An 18,690-nucleotide genomic window follows, 5' to 3' on the forward strand; every position below is an offset into this window, starting at 1 on the left:
ACAGAAATTTTCAGATTAATGTGAATGGGTAGTTTTATTTGAATGTTTATCACTGTGGTTGAACAATATTTGGTTTAATGTGGTTTTATGGTGAGCAGTCTGATATACTTTTATTGGCAGCAATATAATATTCTTTGAATTTAGTAATATACTAGAAAACCCAGCTACTGCACAGACAATATGTTTATAAGAAATTTAATTGTTCCTTAGCTTTGTCAGTAAATGCTTTTTTGATGGTGGCTCACTGGCCACCTTGACATGATTTAACAATCAATTAATCACTCTGATGCATGATTTTATTCATTGAGGGTACTCTCAGGATTGCCTGGTAACCTAACCTGATAGCATGGTCATGATTTTTTTTTAGAAATATTTGGATAGGTTTGGAAGGTACTCTGAAATGGCTATACTACCTATAAATTTATATTATAATTTCTGCCCGCTGATTGCTAATCATAGGATGACATTTCATGAAATTTATAACTTCAATGAATAAACTTATGCATCAAATGGATAACTAATAGGCAAGCCCTGTCAAAGTGTTAAGTGAGCAGATATTGGAAAAGGTAAATTGTGAATGAATTCAGCAAATTTCCTAACCTAACAATGACAAAACAGATATTTGGATTGAGTTTTTGGGTTTGTAGTCAATGTCTGTATATTTGGTATCGTACATTCTATGCTCCCCTTCTGGCCATGTTTGACGTGCACGATCTGTTGCAACTAGCACAAAGACTGATTGCTAATATGGCATTGTACATGTTGTGCCAATGGAAGTTAATTCACTGATCTGCTTGCTTCTAACATGAAAGAAAGGTGATGATTTTATTTCTGTTTGTTGCATGTAGATAGCAGATGGGTAATTTTTTCCAGTCCCAGATACTTTGGTAATATAGTGTACATAATCAACAGCAGATACAAATTTGCTTACATAACAAGTAGTCAGGGTGGGAGTGCAGTAATATATACATGTTTCAGTTGACTGTGATTCAAGCCCACATGACCACGAAACACAGTAAATGATAATAATCTTGTTTAAAATGACTGGTTATAAACTCCTTTTTCCTACATGGTCATGGCAGAGTATAAACAGAACATTTTTTTAGTCTTCCAAGCAACAGCTCACTCGAATGCTGTACGCAAAAACCCTCCTTGTTAAAATCTTCAATTGTAATCTCCATAAGCATAATGCAATGTAGTAGTCCCCATACCATAAAGCTTTTAAAAAAATTAATAAAAAATAAATAAATTTAAAAAAAAATGAAAATTTAACTTTGCATTGACATATCCCAGTACTTTATTAATCTACATACATTCTTTCTTATATATGTAGTTTCTTATATATATATATATATATATTCTTTCTTATATATGTACTTTTTAAATCTTCTAAGACACTCATGGCTTTCTCTTGAATTATTAGCGTGCTTAACAGGATTCATTGTTGTGGTTGGTTTTCAATCCACATTATTAATAACACACACATCCATTTTCTCCATCATCAGACTATGTAAATGCTGCAATGTCAGAGACGATGATGGAATTACAATCCGACCACTCTTTTTCATTTTGTCTTTATTTTCTTATGGTATGCAGAGTAGATTCAAACAACCCTTGAATTAGAAACATCAGTCGCGTCAAGCACTGCAAGTTTCACTGCTAATTGGCTCTTACTAGTGCAAGTTGAAGGTGATCTTTTTGAAGGCATAATGAGGGATAAATTCCTTTAAAATATGAATCACAAATAATCTCAAAAAATTCAGAGCATGAATGTAATAAGCAATTTTCACTGCTTGACACACAGTAAAAGACTGACCTGGAAAATATGGTAATGTGAAGTAAAGGCAACATGTGATTTTGGCAATTTCAATCATCAATAGTTTTTTCTTAGATTTTAATATATTCAGCTACTTGTAGCACAATCACAAACCACAGACAATGCACATGGCACCACTAACCTCAAAATACATAACAAAACACTAAAGCATTCTTTTTTTCCATGTTGTATGAGGATGCAAGCAGTGAGGGCACAATCTAGAACTTAAATCTCGAGATTAACTAAGCTCCAGTTGAGTTTAGTACAAGAATAGTCATTGTGATGTATAAATTAATCTTAAGGTTGAGATTAAGTAACAACATCCACTCATCTGACATGGTGCATATGAAGAAAAATGGAGATGCATGAAACACGAAACTTTTTGTAATAAGTTCTTTGGCAAGAAAACTGTGCAAAAGCACAAATTATATCTGTGCTAACAAAAAAATTCACACTGTTTGAAAACTGTGCAAAAATGAAAGTGTACTAAACAGGGGATAGCTGTAGTTACCATAATTTTCCCTGGTGAAACATGGAATCAACATTTTTTCACTCTTGGGAACTTCTGATACTTCCATTGTATCCAGAGAGTTTAGACCGCTGGTTCAAAATGACAACACCAAGGCTCATCTGCCATTCCTACTTCCTCTTCATAATAGCACTAACAGGTACTCAAATTAAAAACAAAATCACTGAATGCAGTCTATCTGAAATAAAAAAAATTATTACACACAACCACCATAACAAAAAGTAAACAATGCAGGTCTTTTGAACTGTTGGTTTATGTGTGTATGTGTTTCCCGCTGGCTGAGAAGTGTCACGTGTCAAATGTGTTTTTATAAAACAACCCTTATATGCATATATACAGATAAGAAAAAAAAACCTTAACTTGTGAAAAACATATTTAATGAGTTTCCATCAAAGTAAAGTAAATATGCACTAAAATTATCTAAAATCATTTTTAATATAATTTAATTCAAATTTTATTTTGTAAATGTCACACAAGGGGAAAAAAAATTCCAATTTACTTATATTTCCAACAGCTCCTCATTATTTCATAAATTGCTGCTGGACAGTGTTCTGGTTGGGGTAACCTCTCATTCTGTTCAAACATCTGAAGGATTTCTCTTCCAACCATTCCCTGTAATATCAAGAAGGAATAAATTCCTGAAAATTTAAATTTTAATGTGTGATAAATTTAAATAAACATTAAAGTTTAAAAGTCAATCTATTCTTGCACCACTGCCTATTTTAATTGCATTGTGGAGATTTAAATTGTTCTTTTTATTCAGATGTTACGCTTTCTACCGACCTTATTTTTTCCTTCCTGTTGTTCATCTATTCTTAAAATCTATCTGTTTAACTTATGTAAAAACAAATTCTTAAAACTGGATTTATTTTATTTATTTATTATTATTATTATTATTTTTTTGGATGTTGTAATTTACAATATCAATTATAAAGGAAAGTGGCAATGTAATATGACAATTGTTCAAATGTGACCAGACATTTCATAAGTTATAGTCTAACCTTGTCTGTATGTGACTATTACCTTTCTGTGGCATTCATCCATAGAATTCTATAGCATAAGCTCCTAACTATATAGCTAGCTCAATATTTCAAAATGGTGTGGAACAATCCCATTAATATTTTGTTCAAGTCATTTTAAAATCCAAAATTGGCAAAATATTCATATTAAAAAATATCATTTTGAATAATATTTATGTAAGACCAAGCTTGGAATATTCTGCTCCTGTCTGGTCTATCCACATGCATTACATGATAAACTGAAAAAAGTGCAGAAATGTTAATGTTAAATACAACAAGAGGATAAACTTGACTGTTGTTGTTGTGGTGTTTTCTGGTGCAAGGGCAACCTAGGCCATACTGCACCTCCCAAATCAATTGACTTTACTTATAAGAACTGCTTGTGCAGCACTTAGAAACGGTCATACGTTTGAATTTGTTTTAAATAGAGAAAGAATTCAGAGAGATTTGCTTCTTTACCTCTGATGCTATTGAGAGACAGAGGTTGGTGTAGATCTGAAATGAAACTAAAAGACATTTGTCGGGCATTGTTGAACAAGCTACATTCAAGGAGTACAGCCACTCCCCGACTTGCACTCGCAACCAACTATGCGTGCTGAATTTGATTGAAGCAAAAAAGAAATATTCAACGAACATGTAAATAGAATTATTTATTAATTTTTTTTTATCTCAGGCATAGGAAAAATTACAAAAATTACAAAAAGAGAGAGGAGACATGCAAAACGTCAGCAAGTTTTACCTTTTGAGCATCGTTGCCAGAATTAACTCTCCAGGTGATAAGCACGCCACTGCGGAAGTTGAGGGCTGTGGAGATTTAGAAGGGGTTTTTTCCCAACACATCACAAAATTTCTCTGCAGCTGCAGAATCGGCACTGGTGCATACTTTAATGTTTTAGAAACCAGCATGATGCTTGAACCTATTAAATAACCAGTTGATTGCCACAAACTTGGCTTGGGGTTTGCCGTACTTATCCTTAATATCTTCATAAATATTTCTTGCTTTTGTTTGAATGGCCACTGAACTCAGGGGCACTCGCTTCTGAATCTGATTTCCATCCATATTATTAATAGCTTTTCCATCTTCGATATAACACCTGAATGCTGTTTTGTGATCACTGATGGCTAATATTTTTTTTTATACGTGCACTGTCCCTTAATATAGTATTCACTGTTGAAGCAGCGAGACCTAATTCCGTGCAATAGATGACAAACTCTGTCCTGCTTTGTACTTCTTAATTAATCATCTTCATTTCTAAATCAATTTTGTTTTGTTTCCTAGTACTGCCAGTACTTGCACTTTCCATTGGTCCCTTTCCTTTCATCATTGTAATAAGTAAATAGGAATGAAGAGAAGATTCTGAAAATTTATTTGTTTTTTATATGATTGAGGATTTCAGTGAAAGGGAACTCATTTCACCATAATACCATAACGTAAAAACCTACAGAATTCCAGTTATCAGTATTATCGCAAATGCAGTAAGATCGAGTTTACTACCCGTTTATAATAGATTGCACTAACAGAAAAGTTCAATAAACCGGAAAGTGCAAATTGTTTTTATTGTTTTATGGTAATGACCTCCAGAAATGTGCTTTAGAAAAATATCACAAAGACATTCAAAATTGATTCTTATAATGGAACATATAATAACTATGAAAGTGTAGTGCAATTTCCATTATAAAAATGACTTTTTCGAGAGATAAATAGCTTAGTTATATAGCGAAAATTTCATCTTCTGAAGTCTTGGAACAAATTACCAAAAAAAAAAAAAAAAAAACAATGTGCTATTGAGTTCACATTACGATATTTTCATGATATCTCCATTTATTCCTATGGGTTGCAAAATATGTTTCCATGATTTTTTTTAAGTTTGCACTGGCCAGCAAAAACTTACATAAAGTCGAATTTCCGTGCAGCTCCATCTGCACATTCATTTCTTGGAATACCACTGTGGCCAGGGATCCAAGGGAAGATAACAGTTTTCTCATGCATCAGCTTGTCTTATAAGTTTCAATAAAGGATTGTTAGGTAAGAAAGTGCCTTTCAAAACTAAAACAGCATTCTGTGAATCAGCATATATAATGCTTTTATTTATTGACAGGAACGAGATGTTTTTCAGAGCAAGCTTAATGGCATGAAGCTCAGCAGTATAACTGCTGCATTCTGTTGGAAGCGAAATGGAAACAGTTTTTTAGGGAAGACAGCAGCTGCACCCACTTGACTGTCAGACTTTGAACCAACTGTATAGATCTTGGTAAACTGGGGGTACTTTTGTGTACAAGCAAAATATAATTGTTGGATGTTAATATTTGCTATAGAACCTTTACCCCGTTGCTCAAAGTATTCATCAGAAGAAAGTGTGAAGGTAGTCCAAGGGGAATCTGGATATTTTAATTCTCTGAGGATATTAACAAGCTGAATGTTCCAGCTTTCGGTTATGTTCTGTAGCCTGATACCAGTAGGCCGAATTGTTCTGGGTTTATTTGCATAGCGGGTTTTCCACTAAGGATCATGCAGTAGTGGCCAAACAGGATGAGTAGGCATGCTTTTAATTTTAGCCGAGTATATCATCAGCAACATCTTTTTTCTGATGCTAAGTGGAGTTTTTTGTGAGCCTCAACATAAAGACTTTGAACTGGTGATGTTCGGTATGCACCTAGGGCTATCCTAAGAGAAGAGTGTTGGATGGGCTAAGGTGCTTTCCCTAGCTGAGTCATAAACAGGTGCTCTGTAGTCTAGCTGAGATCTGATTAGGGACTTATATAAGTGGAGCAGGGTATAACGATCTGCATCCCAAGATGTACTGGAGATGACCCAGAGTACATTCATTTTCTTTGTGCAAGTGGTTCTTAGATATTTGATGTGCTCCTGGAAGTTTAACTTCTTATCAAAAATTAGCCCTAAGAGGTGAATACTGTTCACGATTGGTAGAGGGTAATTGCCCAAGTGCAACTCAGGTTCAGGATGCATTCTGTGCTTTGTGCAGAAATGTATGGCTGTAGATTTGTGGCTTGACAGTTTGTATCCATTTTGTGCCATCCATATTCAATGCTATTTATGGATATTTGTAGATGTCCCTCAATATAGTTCATATTCTGGGAACGACAGGATATGTTGTTGTTAATTACGGGTTTTAAGACACAAGGGCATCAAAAGCCAAAATGTGCCTTTCCAGTTTTTTTTTTTTTTTTTTATCTAACTCAATGATTTTCAGATTCGTTTGTCGAATCGGATTTGCCGAATAAAATTAAACTGTTAATCTAGATTTGCAGAGTTATCTAATATCTGTTGAAGGGTAAGTAGATTCTGATTATTATATAAAAACTTTGGAAGCAAAGTAGTCTGGAATTTCTGAAGTGCAGGCATACCAAAAGGATGTGTTTTACTGTAAGTTGAACTTGGCATTGAAAACAGAGATGGGGATTCACATTAGCTAGTAGATGATAATGTGTAAGGTGAGTGTGGCCAATTCGTAGTCTGACAAGCATTACGTCTTCTCTGCTACTTTTTCTGATGCTTGAGTTCCATATTTGTGGATTCAGTTTTGTTTGGTTTCTCCATATCTGGGCCCATTCATCTTCACTTACTCTAATAATAATTGGCCTAAAGTCAGTGTATGGTACTATCATTGTTTTGTTTGGCAGTTCTGATGCTGACTTGGCTGAACTGTCTGCTTTTTCATTTTCTGAAATAATTCTTTCCTGGGATCTAGCAAAGAGTTATTTCATAGTGGGTTTTCCACTGAGGATCATGCAGCAGTGGCCAAACAGGATGAGTAGGCAGGCTTTTAATTTTAGCTGAGTATATCATCAGCAACTTTCTTCTGATGCTAAGTAGAGTTATTTGTGAGCCTTCTTATCAGCTGATGTTTTTTTGACATCGGCTGATAAGAAAGCCAATTTCTTGTAGGAGAGGATGATGAGAATGTTGTTTACCCTGTATGGCCGAGACAGCGAGAGAGAAACGATTGTTGACATATTTCATTTAATGCAAGCTGTATAGCACACAGTTCTGCAGAAAGTATGCTGCACTCAACTGGAAGTGATTTTGAGATTACATCCAAAGAGAATACAGCTGCTGCACCTGTGAGTGGGACTTAGAGCCATCTGTATAGATTGAGTTTCCTAATGTGTTCCGAAGTATAATTGGCATGTAATTGTCGGATGTTAACCGATGGAATGATATTTTTGACCACTGAGCGAAGTATAGATCAACATCTATATCATGTCTGTTCCATGAAGGTAAAGGCATATTTGTACTTACCTCAATTTTATTGAGATCAATTTTCCACTTCTGTATTACTTCTTGAAAACATATCCCAGCAGATCTGGTTTCATTAGGCTGGGATTCATAAAGTGTTGGCCAAAGAGGTTGGTTGAGGTATACCCAGCAAGAATGAGAGGGAGAGTTTCTTATTTTGGCAGCGTATTGGCAGAGTAGACATTGTCTTCTAAGATAAAAAGGCCATGTGATTCAATGTACAAGCTCTGTAGGCACCTAGTGCAGGTCGAACGGCACTGTGTTGGATGATGTTCAAAGACGCAACATGCTGTTTTTAGCTGAAGCATATACTATAGCTGCACAATCTAATCATGACCAGATTAGAGCACAATGTAAATTCAGCAATGACTGCCTGTCGGCACCCCAAAATGCTGAGGATACTGCATGAAAGATGTTTAATTTCTGGTGGCATGTAGTTCAAAGGTACGTTATATGCTTATGAAAATTAATTTTGGTGTCTAAAACCCAATAATCTTATGGAATCTGTGATCGGTATTTCTCTGCCTTTCAGTTATAACAGAGGTTCCGGATGAAGCAATCGCAATTTACAGAAGTGTATTGCTGCTGTTTTCCCCTTGGTTAATTGATAGCCAATTACATTTCACCCACATTTCAATTTTGTTTATTTCTATCTGTAGTTGTCTTTCAATGGTAAGCCATGTTTGATGATTGACAGGAAATAGCAAGATCATCTTTTTTTTTTCTGAAAACCCCAAATGAAAGATATTAGAACCTAGAGTACTTAGTACTGTGCTTGGGTTGGAGGTTGAGAAGATGAAAGAAGATATTTGTTGACATTAGACTTGAACTTCTGTAGACTGTAATTTTCAGGAAAATAAGAAGTACGAAGGAAGGTTGTTCCAGAAAACGGCAGTTGAATGAATAAATGAGGAAGATGAAAAGTTGGTTCTGTGAGTTTGAAGTTGGACAGTAAATGTTGGCTGGTGGTGGCACGTGTTCGGACTGTTTTGAAAGAGAGAGCGGGAATTATAGAAGCCGACTGAGAAGAACAGTGCCCATGGAAGTATCTGTAGAAAAGGCATGCAGCAGAAACAGTACATCTATGAGACAGCGAGTGGAGAGACTCTGTTAGAGATGAGTCATTAATTAACCTAACTGACCTCTTCTCATTGGAATCTAGAAGCCTGAGACAGGTTTTGGAGGCACTGATGAGGTGTGCGAACAATATTCCATGGTAGGGCAGATTTGCGATTTGTACAGAGTTTGGAAGAAAACTAAACAGCTGTTTGGAAGAAAAGTAATGCCAAGAATGAAAGAGAAAACCAAGTTTTTTAGATGCAGAGGAAGCAATATTTGTAATGTGCTTGTGCCAAGAGAGATTAGAAGTCAGGGTAATATCCAAAAGAGATATATCATCTTGCCTAGAAATTGGAGTGTCACCAAAGATAAGCATACGAGCAGAAGAATCCTTTTTGCGAGATATAAGACGAGACGGGGTTTTAGAAGGATTTAAATCAACTCAGTTGTCTTTGCCCCACTGGAGAATTACCTGGAGATTGCCATTTAAGGAATTGGTAATGGATATTTGGGAGGTTGAAGCTGATTGAGCAGGGCAAGGTTTCTCAAACTGGAAAGTGGAATGCAATGTGCTATCATCGGCAAAACTATGGACAGGATTTCCAGTCAATGGAAGAAGGTCATTAAAATACAAGAGGAAAAGAGTGGGGGAAAGAACTGAACCTTGGGGGACACCAGCATTAGTGGAGAAGTTAGAAGATAGAGAGCCATCTACCATCACTCTAGTGAGTGATCAGAGAGAAAACTGGATAACCAATTAAAAAAAAACAGTTGGCAAACCATGAGATGGAAGTTTGTTTAGAAGACCTTTATGCTAAACATGATCGAAAGCCTTTGAGATTTCAAGAGCAACTGCTTGTTTCACCAAACTTTTCCACTGAATTTGTCCATAAATGGGTAACATAAGCCAGTGCCAACCCACCAGTGGATTGGCACTGACGGAATCCTTACTGGCGATCGCTGATCAGACAGAAGGTTTCTAGATCGTTTAATTGGATGGGAGGGATTTGTCACCCTTTAGGAAATGGCTGGATATTAGCAAATTTCCAAGCAGAAGGAAAAACACCTTTGAAATAAGAAATTGAAAAAAGGCAGCAAAGAACAGGAGCACAGGTTTTGAGAATAAGTGCAGAAATACCATCAGGACCTGGAGCTTTCTGAGCATCAAGTTTCGTCAAAATCCTGATATCCTTTTGATGGAAGACCACAGAGGGCATTAAACGGAGTGTGTTGGGAATAGTGGGAGATGTTTTATCAAGATCATTAATACATGAGTTGGAAGAAAAACGGGATGCTAGCATGTCAGCTTAATCCTTGGCTGAAGTGACAACAGAACCATCTGGTTTTGACAGAGGTAGGAGCCAAGATGGGCAAAAGTTGCGAACAATAGCTTTGGCAAGAGACCAGAATGCTCGGCTACCATTAGGGCAAGCAGCAAGTTTTCTACTCTTAGCCTGTTCAAAATCTAGTTTGGACTGATTAATAACTGCTTTACAATTGTTGCGATCTTTGGTGTAGGCAGAAAACGAAACTGAAGAATTGGAACAAGCCAATTACGATATGCAACATTCTTCTCTTGAACAGCCTTAGCACATTTATTGAAAAAGCAAGGTTTAGGACGAGATTTTAAAGTGGAGTGTGGAATAAAGGATTCCTATCCTACAAGCATAATTTTAATGATACGATCTGAGGAAATGTTGACATCAGAAAATTTGAAACAGTAATCCAACCAAGGAAAAAAGAAAAGAAATCTCGCAAGGTCATCCCATTTTTCATCCCTGTAATGCCAAATAACAAGAGGTTGGGAATAGCCATGAGATTAAGGCTCCATTGGAGAAGAGATAATCACCAAGTTGTGATCTGAGGTGCCTAAAGGACCACTCACTTCGACGGGTTGTTTGTGAGAAAAATATGAAGCTTGTTGGCTGTATGGTTAGGACTGTCCAGTATTCTGGTAGGTAAATGAACGGAAGACCACATAACTGAGATTCTCTCAGAAAAAGTACATGGGTTTGGCAGACTGCAAGTGGAAATGGACATTGTTGAGATTAGAATTGAGACCACGTATATTTGTGAAATGAACTAGGAAGTGTTTGGGAGGTTTAGATCTTTTCGCAGATAAGCTTACTGTATTAGTTTGACAATTCATGGTAAGAAAAAGTGGGTATTTAATAGTAAGAAAAAGTGGGGGGGCAACATGCTGTATGAAGTAATAAAATTTTTCGATATGGCGTACACATGGTAAGAATATATTCAGATCCTTGACATAACGTGGCCTCGACAATGACCCTCGCACACAAACTACTCGGACTCCCTCCAGTCACTATCTGGCAGTGTAGAAGTAGCAAGATTATACACTAGCTGATCCAGAAGCCTCCTAGAGAGTTACCAATAGGTTCGGTCTGGTGTACTAACTAGTGGCCGGCCTGCGAACACCGTTTTAGACTGTACCCTAGAAATGTAAGGAAGATTGGATCTCGCCATGATGTCCATCATAACCTCAAAAGTCATCAGTCACACTGCATGATGGAATAGGTGGGAAGGGTTGAGTCTGCACACATAAGTTTCCACCACAGCTGGGATGTTTCAAATAATGCCACTGGTATGTAACGCAAAAAGTGTGTCACTTAAAATCGACCCTTGAGGTACTCCTTCTTGCATGTGAATTTTGGACACCTCATTCCGGAGACTCATACTTGAAAGGTCCTGAGATGGAGAAAATTCTGAATGAATCGCAACAGGTTACCTCTCAGTCCAAGTTTGTATAAGTCTTGGAAGATTCCATATCTACAGTTTGTGTCGAATGCTTTGGTAATATCAAACGTTATCATTTCCATGTGCTGTTTTTTTAACAAAGGCATTTTGAATGTGAGCTTCGACCTTGATGTGGACATCAGTTGTAGACCTGTTACAGCAGAAACCAAATTGGTGGCAGGTTATAGCATCTTGATCTTGGATAATCCAGACAGGTCTCCTGGAACCATCTTTTCTAGTATCTTTCCTAAACAGCTGGTCCAAGATATAGGATAATAACTATTGGGGGAGGAAGCATCTTTCCCCGATTTTGCTATGGCCACAACTGACTGATGCCGTGTATCAGGGTAAACATTCTCCTCAAAGAGTCTGTTGAAAAATTTCAGTAGTGTAGATTTTGAGTTTGCATTTGAGTTTCAGTAGTTGAGATTTTGAGGTGGCGAAACATTACGTAGAAAATGCCATCTGGTCCGGCAGAAATATTTTGAGAATTCTGGAAAGCTTCATTGAGTTTATTAATAGTGAACGGAAGGTTATAAGAATAAGATTAGTTTTTAACAAAGTTAATTTGATATTTTTCCATAGGCATTTTTTTGCGTCTAAATGAGTCTTCATAAGACTGAGAGGACGAAGTGGCTGCGAATGTTTCTGCTAATGCCTCTGCAATATCAGTTGAAGAAGAAATATCCATTCCTTTCCAGGACACTGAAGAATTGGAAACAAGCCAATTACGATATGCAACGTTCTTCTCTTGAACAGCCTTAGCACATTTATTGAAAAACCAAGGTTTAGATAAAGGACAAGATTTTAAAGCGAGTGTGGAATAAAGGGGCCTTGGTTTGTTGACATTTTCCACTGAGGATACAGATCTTTCTCCAGATTATTCTGGGGTCAGTGTTTCTACAGATGGTAGAAGTGAATCAAATCCATGCATCCTGTTTAGCTTATCTATGAATTTGGCATGCTTCAGCTTTCAATCGTTTATAGTTTATAAGATTCTCCGTTGTAGAATTTTGGCGAAAAATGTTCCAAGCTTTATTTGTTTTCTTTTAGCAAGAAAGCAATCCCTTTTCCACCAACCATTATATCTTTGTTTGGTAAAGTTTACTTTTGGTATTGTGCTGGCAGCAGCTACAAGCAGTTGTTCTACTATATGTTTAGTGACATTATTAATAGACATAAGGATCAAGTGGTTATCAAATTGGATTGGTTTCGAAAACTTCTCCCAGTTAGCTCAGTGAAAATTCCATGTAATCTGTTGGTTGGACGTATAGTTTGTATCTGTCTGTATTTTGCAAATTATAGGGAAGTGATCACTGTTGTGAAGGTCAGTAAATACTATCCAATCAAGGCTAGGATAAATGGATGATGAATATATGGACAGGTCCAGAGCAGAGCTTGATCCTGTAGGCAGGTGGACATAGGTATATACACCAGTATTCAGTAACATTAAGTGATGGTCATTAAGTTTGGTTTCGATCATCCTCCCTCTATGATTTTAAAGGTTTTAACAATCTCTCTAATCAGTTGCTTGGAGAAAAGACACTTTCAAATCACCATGATCACTTGCTTGGCACTCGGGGGGGTTGACAGGATATTGTTTATTCGTAATGTAAACAGAGTGGCACTAAGAACAGAGTTTTGTGAAATCTTCTTGTATGTATGTTCGAGATAAAACCTGCTGATACCTAACTTGGAAAGATCTATGTCAAAGGAAGCTTTGAATAAAACATGGTAAATGGCCTATCATATGAACAGAATGGAGATCTCTTAGGATGCCGTATCACCATGTGGTATCAAAAGCCTTCTTGAATATCATGACGAGATGTTGATTTCTGATGAATGTGTTTCTTATGATTGATTCAGCTTTTGTCATGAGGTCTAGGGAAGATCTATTCTTTCAAAAACCAAACTGATTGTTATAATTATGTTTCGGGATTTAAGATACCAGGTGGATCGATGGTGAACCATTTTTTCCAAAGTCTTACTCAAGCAGCTGGTCATAGAAATTGGTCTATAACTGTGAGGAATCGAAGACCTTTTTCTGTATAGCTATTATATAAGAATGTTGCCAGGAAGTGGGGAATATATGTTCTGTGAATATCAGATCGTAAAATTTTAACAATGACGAAAGTGATTTCTGATTGAGATGTTGAAGCATTATATAGTAAATTCTGTCAGAATCAGGAGCACTGTTTCTTGAGGTATATATAGAATCTTTCAGTTCAGATATTGTGAGTGGATGGTCATAGGATAAAGAACATGTAGCTTTGAAGTTCAGTTTCCTTTTCTCAGCTTCGGCTTTAATTTTTTGAAAAGATGGTTGATATGTGTTTGAGGCAGACAATTCACAGAACACAGTTCCTAAGGCATTGGCAATCTCCCCAGGAGAGGAGATCTCCTTCCAATTCCAGTTAATAATAATAGAAGGTGACATATGATATTTCCTGTTTAGCTTCTTTATTTTTTCCCAGATTATCAGTATCTTTGTTGATTGAGAAGGCAAATTTTACCCATGAATGTTTTTTGGCCTTTGGCTGGAGGAAACACGTTTTGGCTCTCAGTCTCTTGACGTTAATAAGGTTGGCAGTGATGGGATATTTGTAGAAGCTGTTCCATGCTGCATTTTTTTCCCTTTGTTAAAATCACCATTCCACCACTGATTGGTATGCCGATGGTTTCTTATTTGAGACTGTGGGATGGCAGCTGTTGCAGCTGTTAGTATCTGCACTGTGATATGACCGGTGGCAGTGTCAATAGCAGAAGACTCAATGACATCCTTATCAAAAGATATGACATGATTGGTAAATTTTGTCCAGTTTGCTTTGGAAAATCTCCATTTCGTTTTTGTTTCTGTTTGTTTGGACTCAGTGGTTTGAATGCTACAAATCAGCAGAAAATGATTGCTGTTTAAAGGACTGTCATGTACTGCCCACTCTACAGTTGGGAAGAGGATCGGAGAGCAGATTGATAGACTGATTGAAGCAGTGGTTGACCCAGTAGAAAAATGGATGCAAGTGGGTAAGCCAGTGTTCAACAGTGTCAAATTCTCTCTGTCAAGTAGCATTCCAATAAGCTCACCACGTCTATCTGAGACCAGAGAACCCCATAATGAATGATGTCCATTAAAATTTCCTAACAGACAGATGTCTGTTAGGAAATAATTCAGAAATAAGGTTTTCAGATCCTGAAATGTGCATGGATAGTTTGGCGGAAGATATATCGAGACTACTGTCAATGTGATACTGATAACTATACGTGTAGCAACATCTTCTAATGGTGTTTGCAATGGAATACGCCTAGAGGGGACTTGTGATTCCACGAGTACAGCTACTCCTCCATGGGGACTGTTAGTTTCATATCGATCTTTTCTGAAGATATGGTTTTTGACTAAAATTCATTTCTTGTAGACACATGACAGCAAGATAGTAATGGTGAATTATTTCATAGATATCAATATTGCTAAAAAAAACTTCTGCAATTCCATTGTATGATTTGTTCCATTAGTTAGTTTTGTGAGCGGAAGATGAGTCCGTGTTTTTTGTGAGTGGATTGTTTATATCTGTCAAATTTTGATTTATGTTTTCTTGGAAAATTAGGGCATCCTGAGTCATTGCTTTCTTCCATATCATCATCTGCATGTATTTCAAGCAGATCTTCTTGGTTGGCTGTATCATCTGTGTCCATGCTTGATAGATAAGATTGCTTCACCTCAACAGAATCTGATTTCTGCAAATTATCCACTGCTTGACAAAGGGGAAGTCTCTGCGATGGAAATGTCAGTGGTGTATTATTGCATTCGTCTACTACGTTTGGTGGAGATGGATGCTGGACCAAGAGGACTGATCGAGCCCAGTTTGAGATCGATGTGTCTGGAGGAATGGACATTTCCATCTGACATGCTACTGATTGGTGACTGTAAGTAGCAGAACCATAGGTGCATTTTGGCATACTTAATTTTATTTCTTTTCTTGCCTCTTGGTAGGAAACTTTATTTCCTACCAAATTTCCTACTATGAAATTTGGTCACTGTGGAGTTGACATCTTATATTCTCTTTGTGTATGGGTTTTACACCCACAGTTTGCACATGTTGCATCTCCACGGTATGCTGTCTAGGAATGGCCAAATTTCTGGCATTAAAAATATCTTAGGGAGTTCGGGATATATGGCTGAAAGCGACAGTTTAAATATCCTGCCTTGACCGAAGCTGGTAGGTTTGGAAAACTGAAAATTCAAATTATTTTTTTATTTTTTTTTTATGTAAACCCGAAACACGAGAGGTGTTAGAACGTATAGTACTTAGTACTGTGCTTGGGTTGGAGGTTGAGAAGACGAAAGAAGATATTTGTTGACATTGGACTTGAACTTCTGTAGATTGTAATTTTCAGGAAATACGTATGAAGGAAGGTTGTTCCAAAAAACGGCAGTTGAATGAATAAACGAGGAAGATGAAAAGTTGGTTCTGTGAGTTTGAAGTTGGACAGTAAATGGATGTTGGCTGGTGGTGGCACGTGTTCAGACTGTTTTGAAAGAGAGAGCGGGAATCATAGAAGCCAATTCAGAAGAACAGTGCCCATGGAAGTATCTGTAGAAGAGGCATGCAGGAGAAACAGAACGTCTATGAGACAGCGAGTGGAAAGACTGTTAGAGATGAGTCATTAATTAACCTAACTGCCCTTTTCTGAATGGAATCAAGGAGCCTGAGAGAGGTTTTGGGGACACCACCCCAGATGTGGGAACAATATTCCATGGCAGGGCGGATTTGCGATTTATACAGGGTGAGCAGCTGTTTGGAAGAAAAGTAACGCCGAAAGCGAAAGAGAAAACAAAGTTTTTTAGATGCAGAGGAAGCAATATTTGTAATGTGCTTGTGCCAAGAGAGAGAGATTAGAAGTCAGAGTAATCCCCAAAGGAGATATATCATTTTGCCTAGAAATCGGAGTGTCCCTAAAGATAAGCATAGACAAGACTGAGTTTTAGAAGGGTTGAAATCAACTAAGTTGTCTTTGCCCCACTAGAGAATTACCTGAAGATCGGCATTTAAGGAATTGATAACAGATTTTCGAGAAGTTGAAGCTGACTGAGCAGGACAAGGTTTCTCAAAATGGAAAGTGGAAATCCTATCCATCGGCAAAACTATGGATAGGATTTCCAGTCAATGGAAGAAGGTCATTAATATACAAGAGGAAAAGAGTTGGGGAAAGAAATGAACCTTGGGAAACACCGGCATTAGTGGAGAAGTTAGAAGACAGAGAGCCATCTACCATCACCAACTACTTGTGTTTCACCAAACCTTTCCATTGAATTAGTCCATAAATGGATAACATAAGCCAGAATATCACCAGTGGATCGACACTGACGGAATCCATATTGGCGATCGTTGATCAGACGGAAGGTTTCTAGGTAGCTTAAGAGTTGGCGATTAATTGATTTCTCCATTACTTTAGAAAGAGTAAAGGTAATTGCAATGGGACGATAATTGGATGGGAGGGATTTGTCACCCTTTTTGGGAACTGGCTGGATATGAGCAAATTTCCAAGCAGAAGGAAAAACACCTTTGGAATAAGAAAGTGAAAAAAAGGCGTCAAAGAAAAGGACTAACTTCAGGAGCATAGGTTCTGAGAACAAATGGAGAAATACCATCAGGACCTGGAGCTTTCTTAGCAGCGAGATTTTTCAAAATCCTTCTAACATCCTTTTAATGGAAGACCACAGGAGGCATTGAATGGAGCGTGTTGGGAATGGTGGGAGGTGTTTTACCAAGATTATTAATACATGAGTTGGAATTAAAAAAGGATGCTGGCAGGTCAGCTTTATCATTGGCTGAAGTGACAATAGAACCATCTGGTTTTGACAGAGGTGGAAGCCGAGATGGGCAAAAGTTACGGACAATAGCTTTGGCAAGAGACCAGAATGCTCGGCTAACATTAGGGCATGAAGCAAGTTTTCTACTCTTAGCCTGTTCAAACTCTAGTTCGGACTGATTAATAACTGCCTTACAATTGTTGTGAGCTTTGGTGTAGGCAGAAAATGAAACTGAACAATTAGAAACAAGCCAATTACGATACGTAACATTCTTCTCTTGAACAGCCTTAGCACATTTATTGGAAAACCAAGGTTTAGATAAAGGACGAGATTTTAAAGTGGAGTGTGGGATAAAGGATTCCATTCCTGCAAGAATAATTTCACTGACGTGATCTGAGCAAACGTTGACATCAGAAGTTTTGAAACAGTAATCCGACCAAGGAAAAGAAGAAAAGTAATGTCGCAGGTCATCCCATTTTGCATTCTTGTAATGCCAAACAACACAAGGTTGGGAATAGCCATGAGATAAAGGTTCCGTTGGAGAAGAGACAATCACCAAGTTGTGATTTGAAGTGCCTAAAAGACCTCTCACTTCAACCGTGTACTTAGATGGGTTGTTTGTGAGAAAAAGATCAAGCGTATTGGTTGTATGATTAGGATTTCGGTATTCTTGTAGGTAAATGAACAATCTGTGCAAGGTCATTAGTAATTGCAAAAGAATCAGCATCTCGACTAGCTGTGTCAGTGTGACTAGAAAAATGGAAGCCAGCTGGAGCTGTGAACATTAAAATCACCAAGGAAAATTACCTCACTGTTAGGAAAGTTGGACTGGAGAAAGTCAAGTTGCAAAGAGAGGAAGTCAAAGAGCTCCAAGTGATTAGTGGAGTTGGGAGAACGGTAGAGACAACAGATGAGTTTGACACAATGAGGCATAGAGATTTTAAGCCAGAGAAGATCAAATAGAGGAGATTCCAAATTGCCAAGTCTCTGACAGGGAATATCAGAACAGACATATGCACAAGTACCACCTTTGAGGCGAAAGGAATCATACAGCGAATAATTTGGGCATCTGAGATGAGCAGTAGTTGAATCAACCAATAACTGAGATTCTGTCAGAAAAAGTACATGGGGTTTGGCAGACTGCAAGTGGAAATGGACATCGTTGAGATTAGAATTGAGACCACATATATTTGTGAAATGAATTAGGAAGTGCTTGGGAGGTTTAGATCTTTTCGCAGATAAGCTTGCTCTATTAGTTTGACAATTCATCGTGTATTCAATAGTAAGAAAAAGTGGGTGGGAAATGCTGTATGAAGTAATGAAATTTTTGGATATGGCGTACACGTGGTAAGAATAGACCCAGATCCTTGACATAATGTGGCCTCGTCAATGCTCCCAGCATACACACCACTCGGACTCCCTCCAGTCACTATCTGGCAGAGTAGAGGT

At 37.4% G+C, this 18,690-nt stretch overlaps 1 protein-coding gene across 1 annotated transcript in view; it reads right to left on the reverse strand.

The window, feature by feature from the left end:
- The window catches only part of LOC150078477 (uncharacterized), a 265,739-nt gene that overhangs the window by 16,260 nt on the left and 230,789 nt on the right, over positions 1-18,690 (reverse strand). Inside the window, exon 16 of the mRNA XM_090384580.1 lies at positions 2,845-2,957. Within this exon, the coding sequence (XP_090240706.1) occupies positions 2,845-2,957 (113 nt within the window). The remainder of the gene's footprint in view (positions 1-2,844; positions 2,958-18,690) is intronic.

This window comes from Mastigoproctus giganteus, chromosome 11 (assembly GCF_048544385.1).
Source record: "Mastigoproctus giganteus isolate SK-2022 chromosome 11, ASM4854438v1, whole genome shotgun sequence".
Taxonomy (NCBI): Eukaryota; Metazoa; Arthropoda; class Arachnida; order Uropygi; family Thelyphonidae; genus Mastigoproctus; species Mastigoproctus giganteus.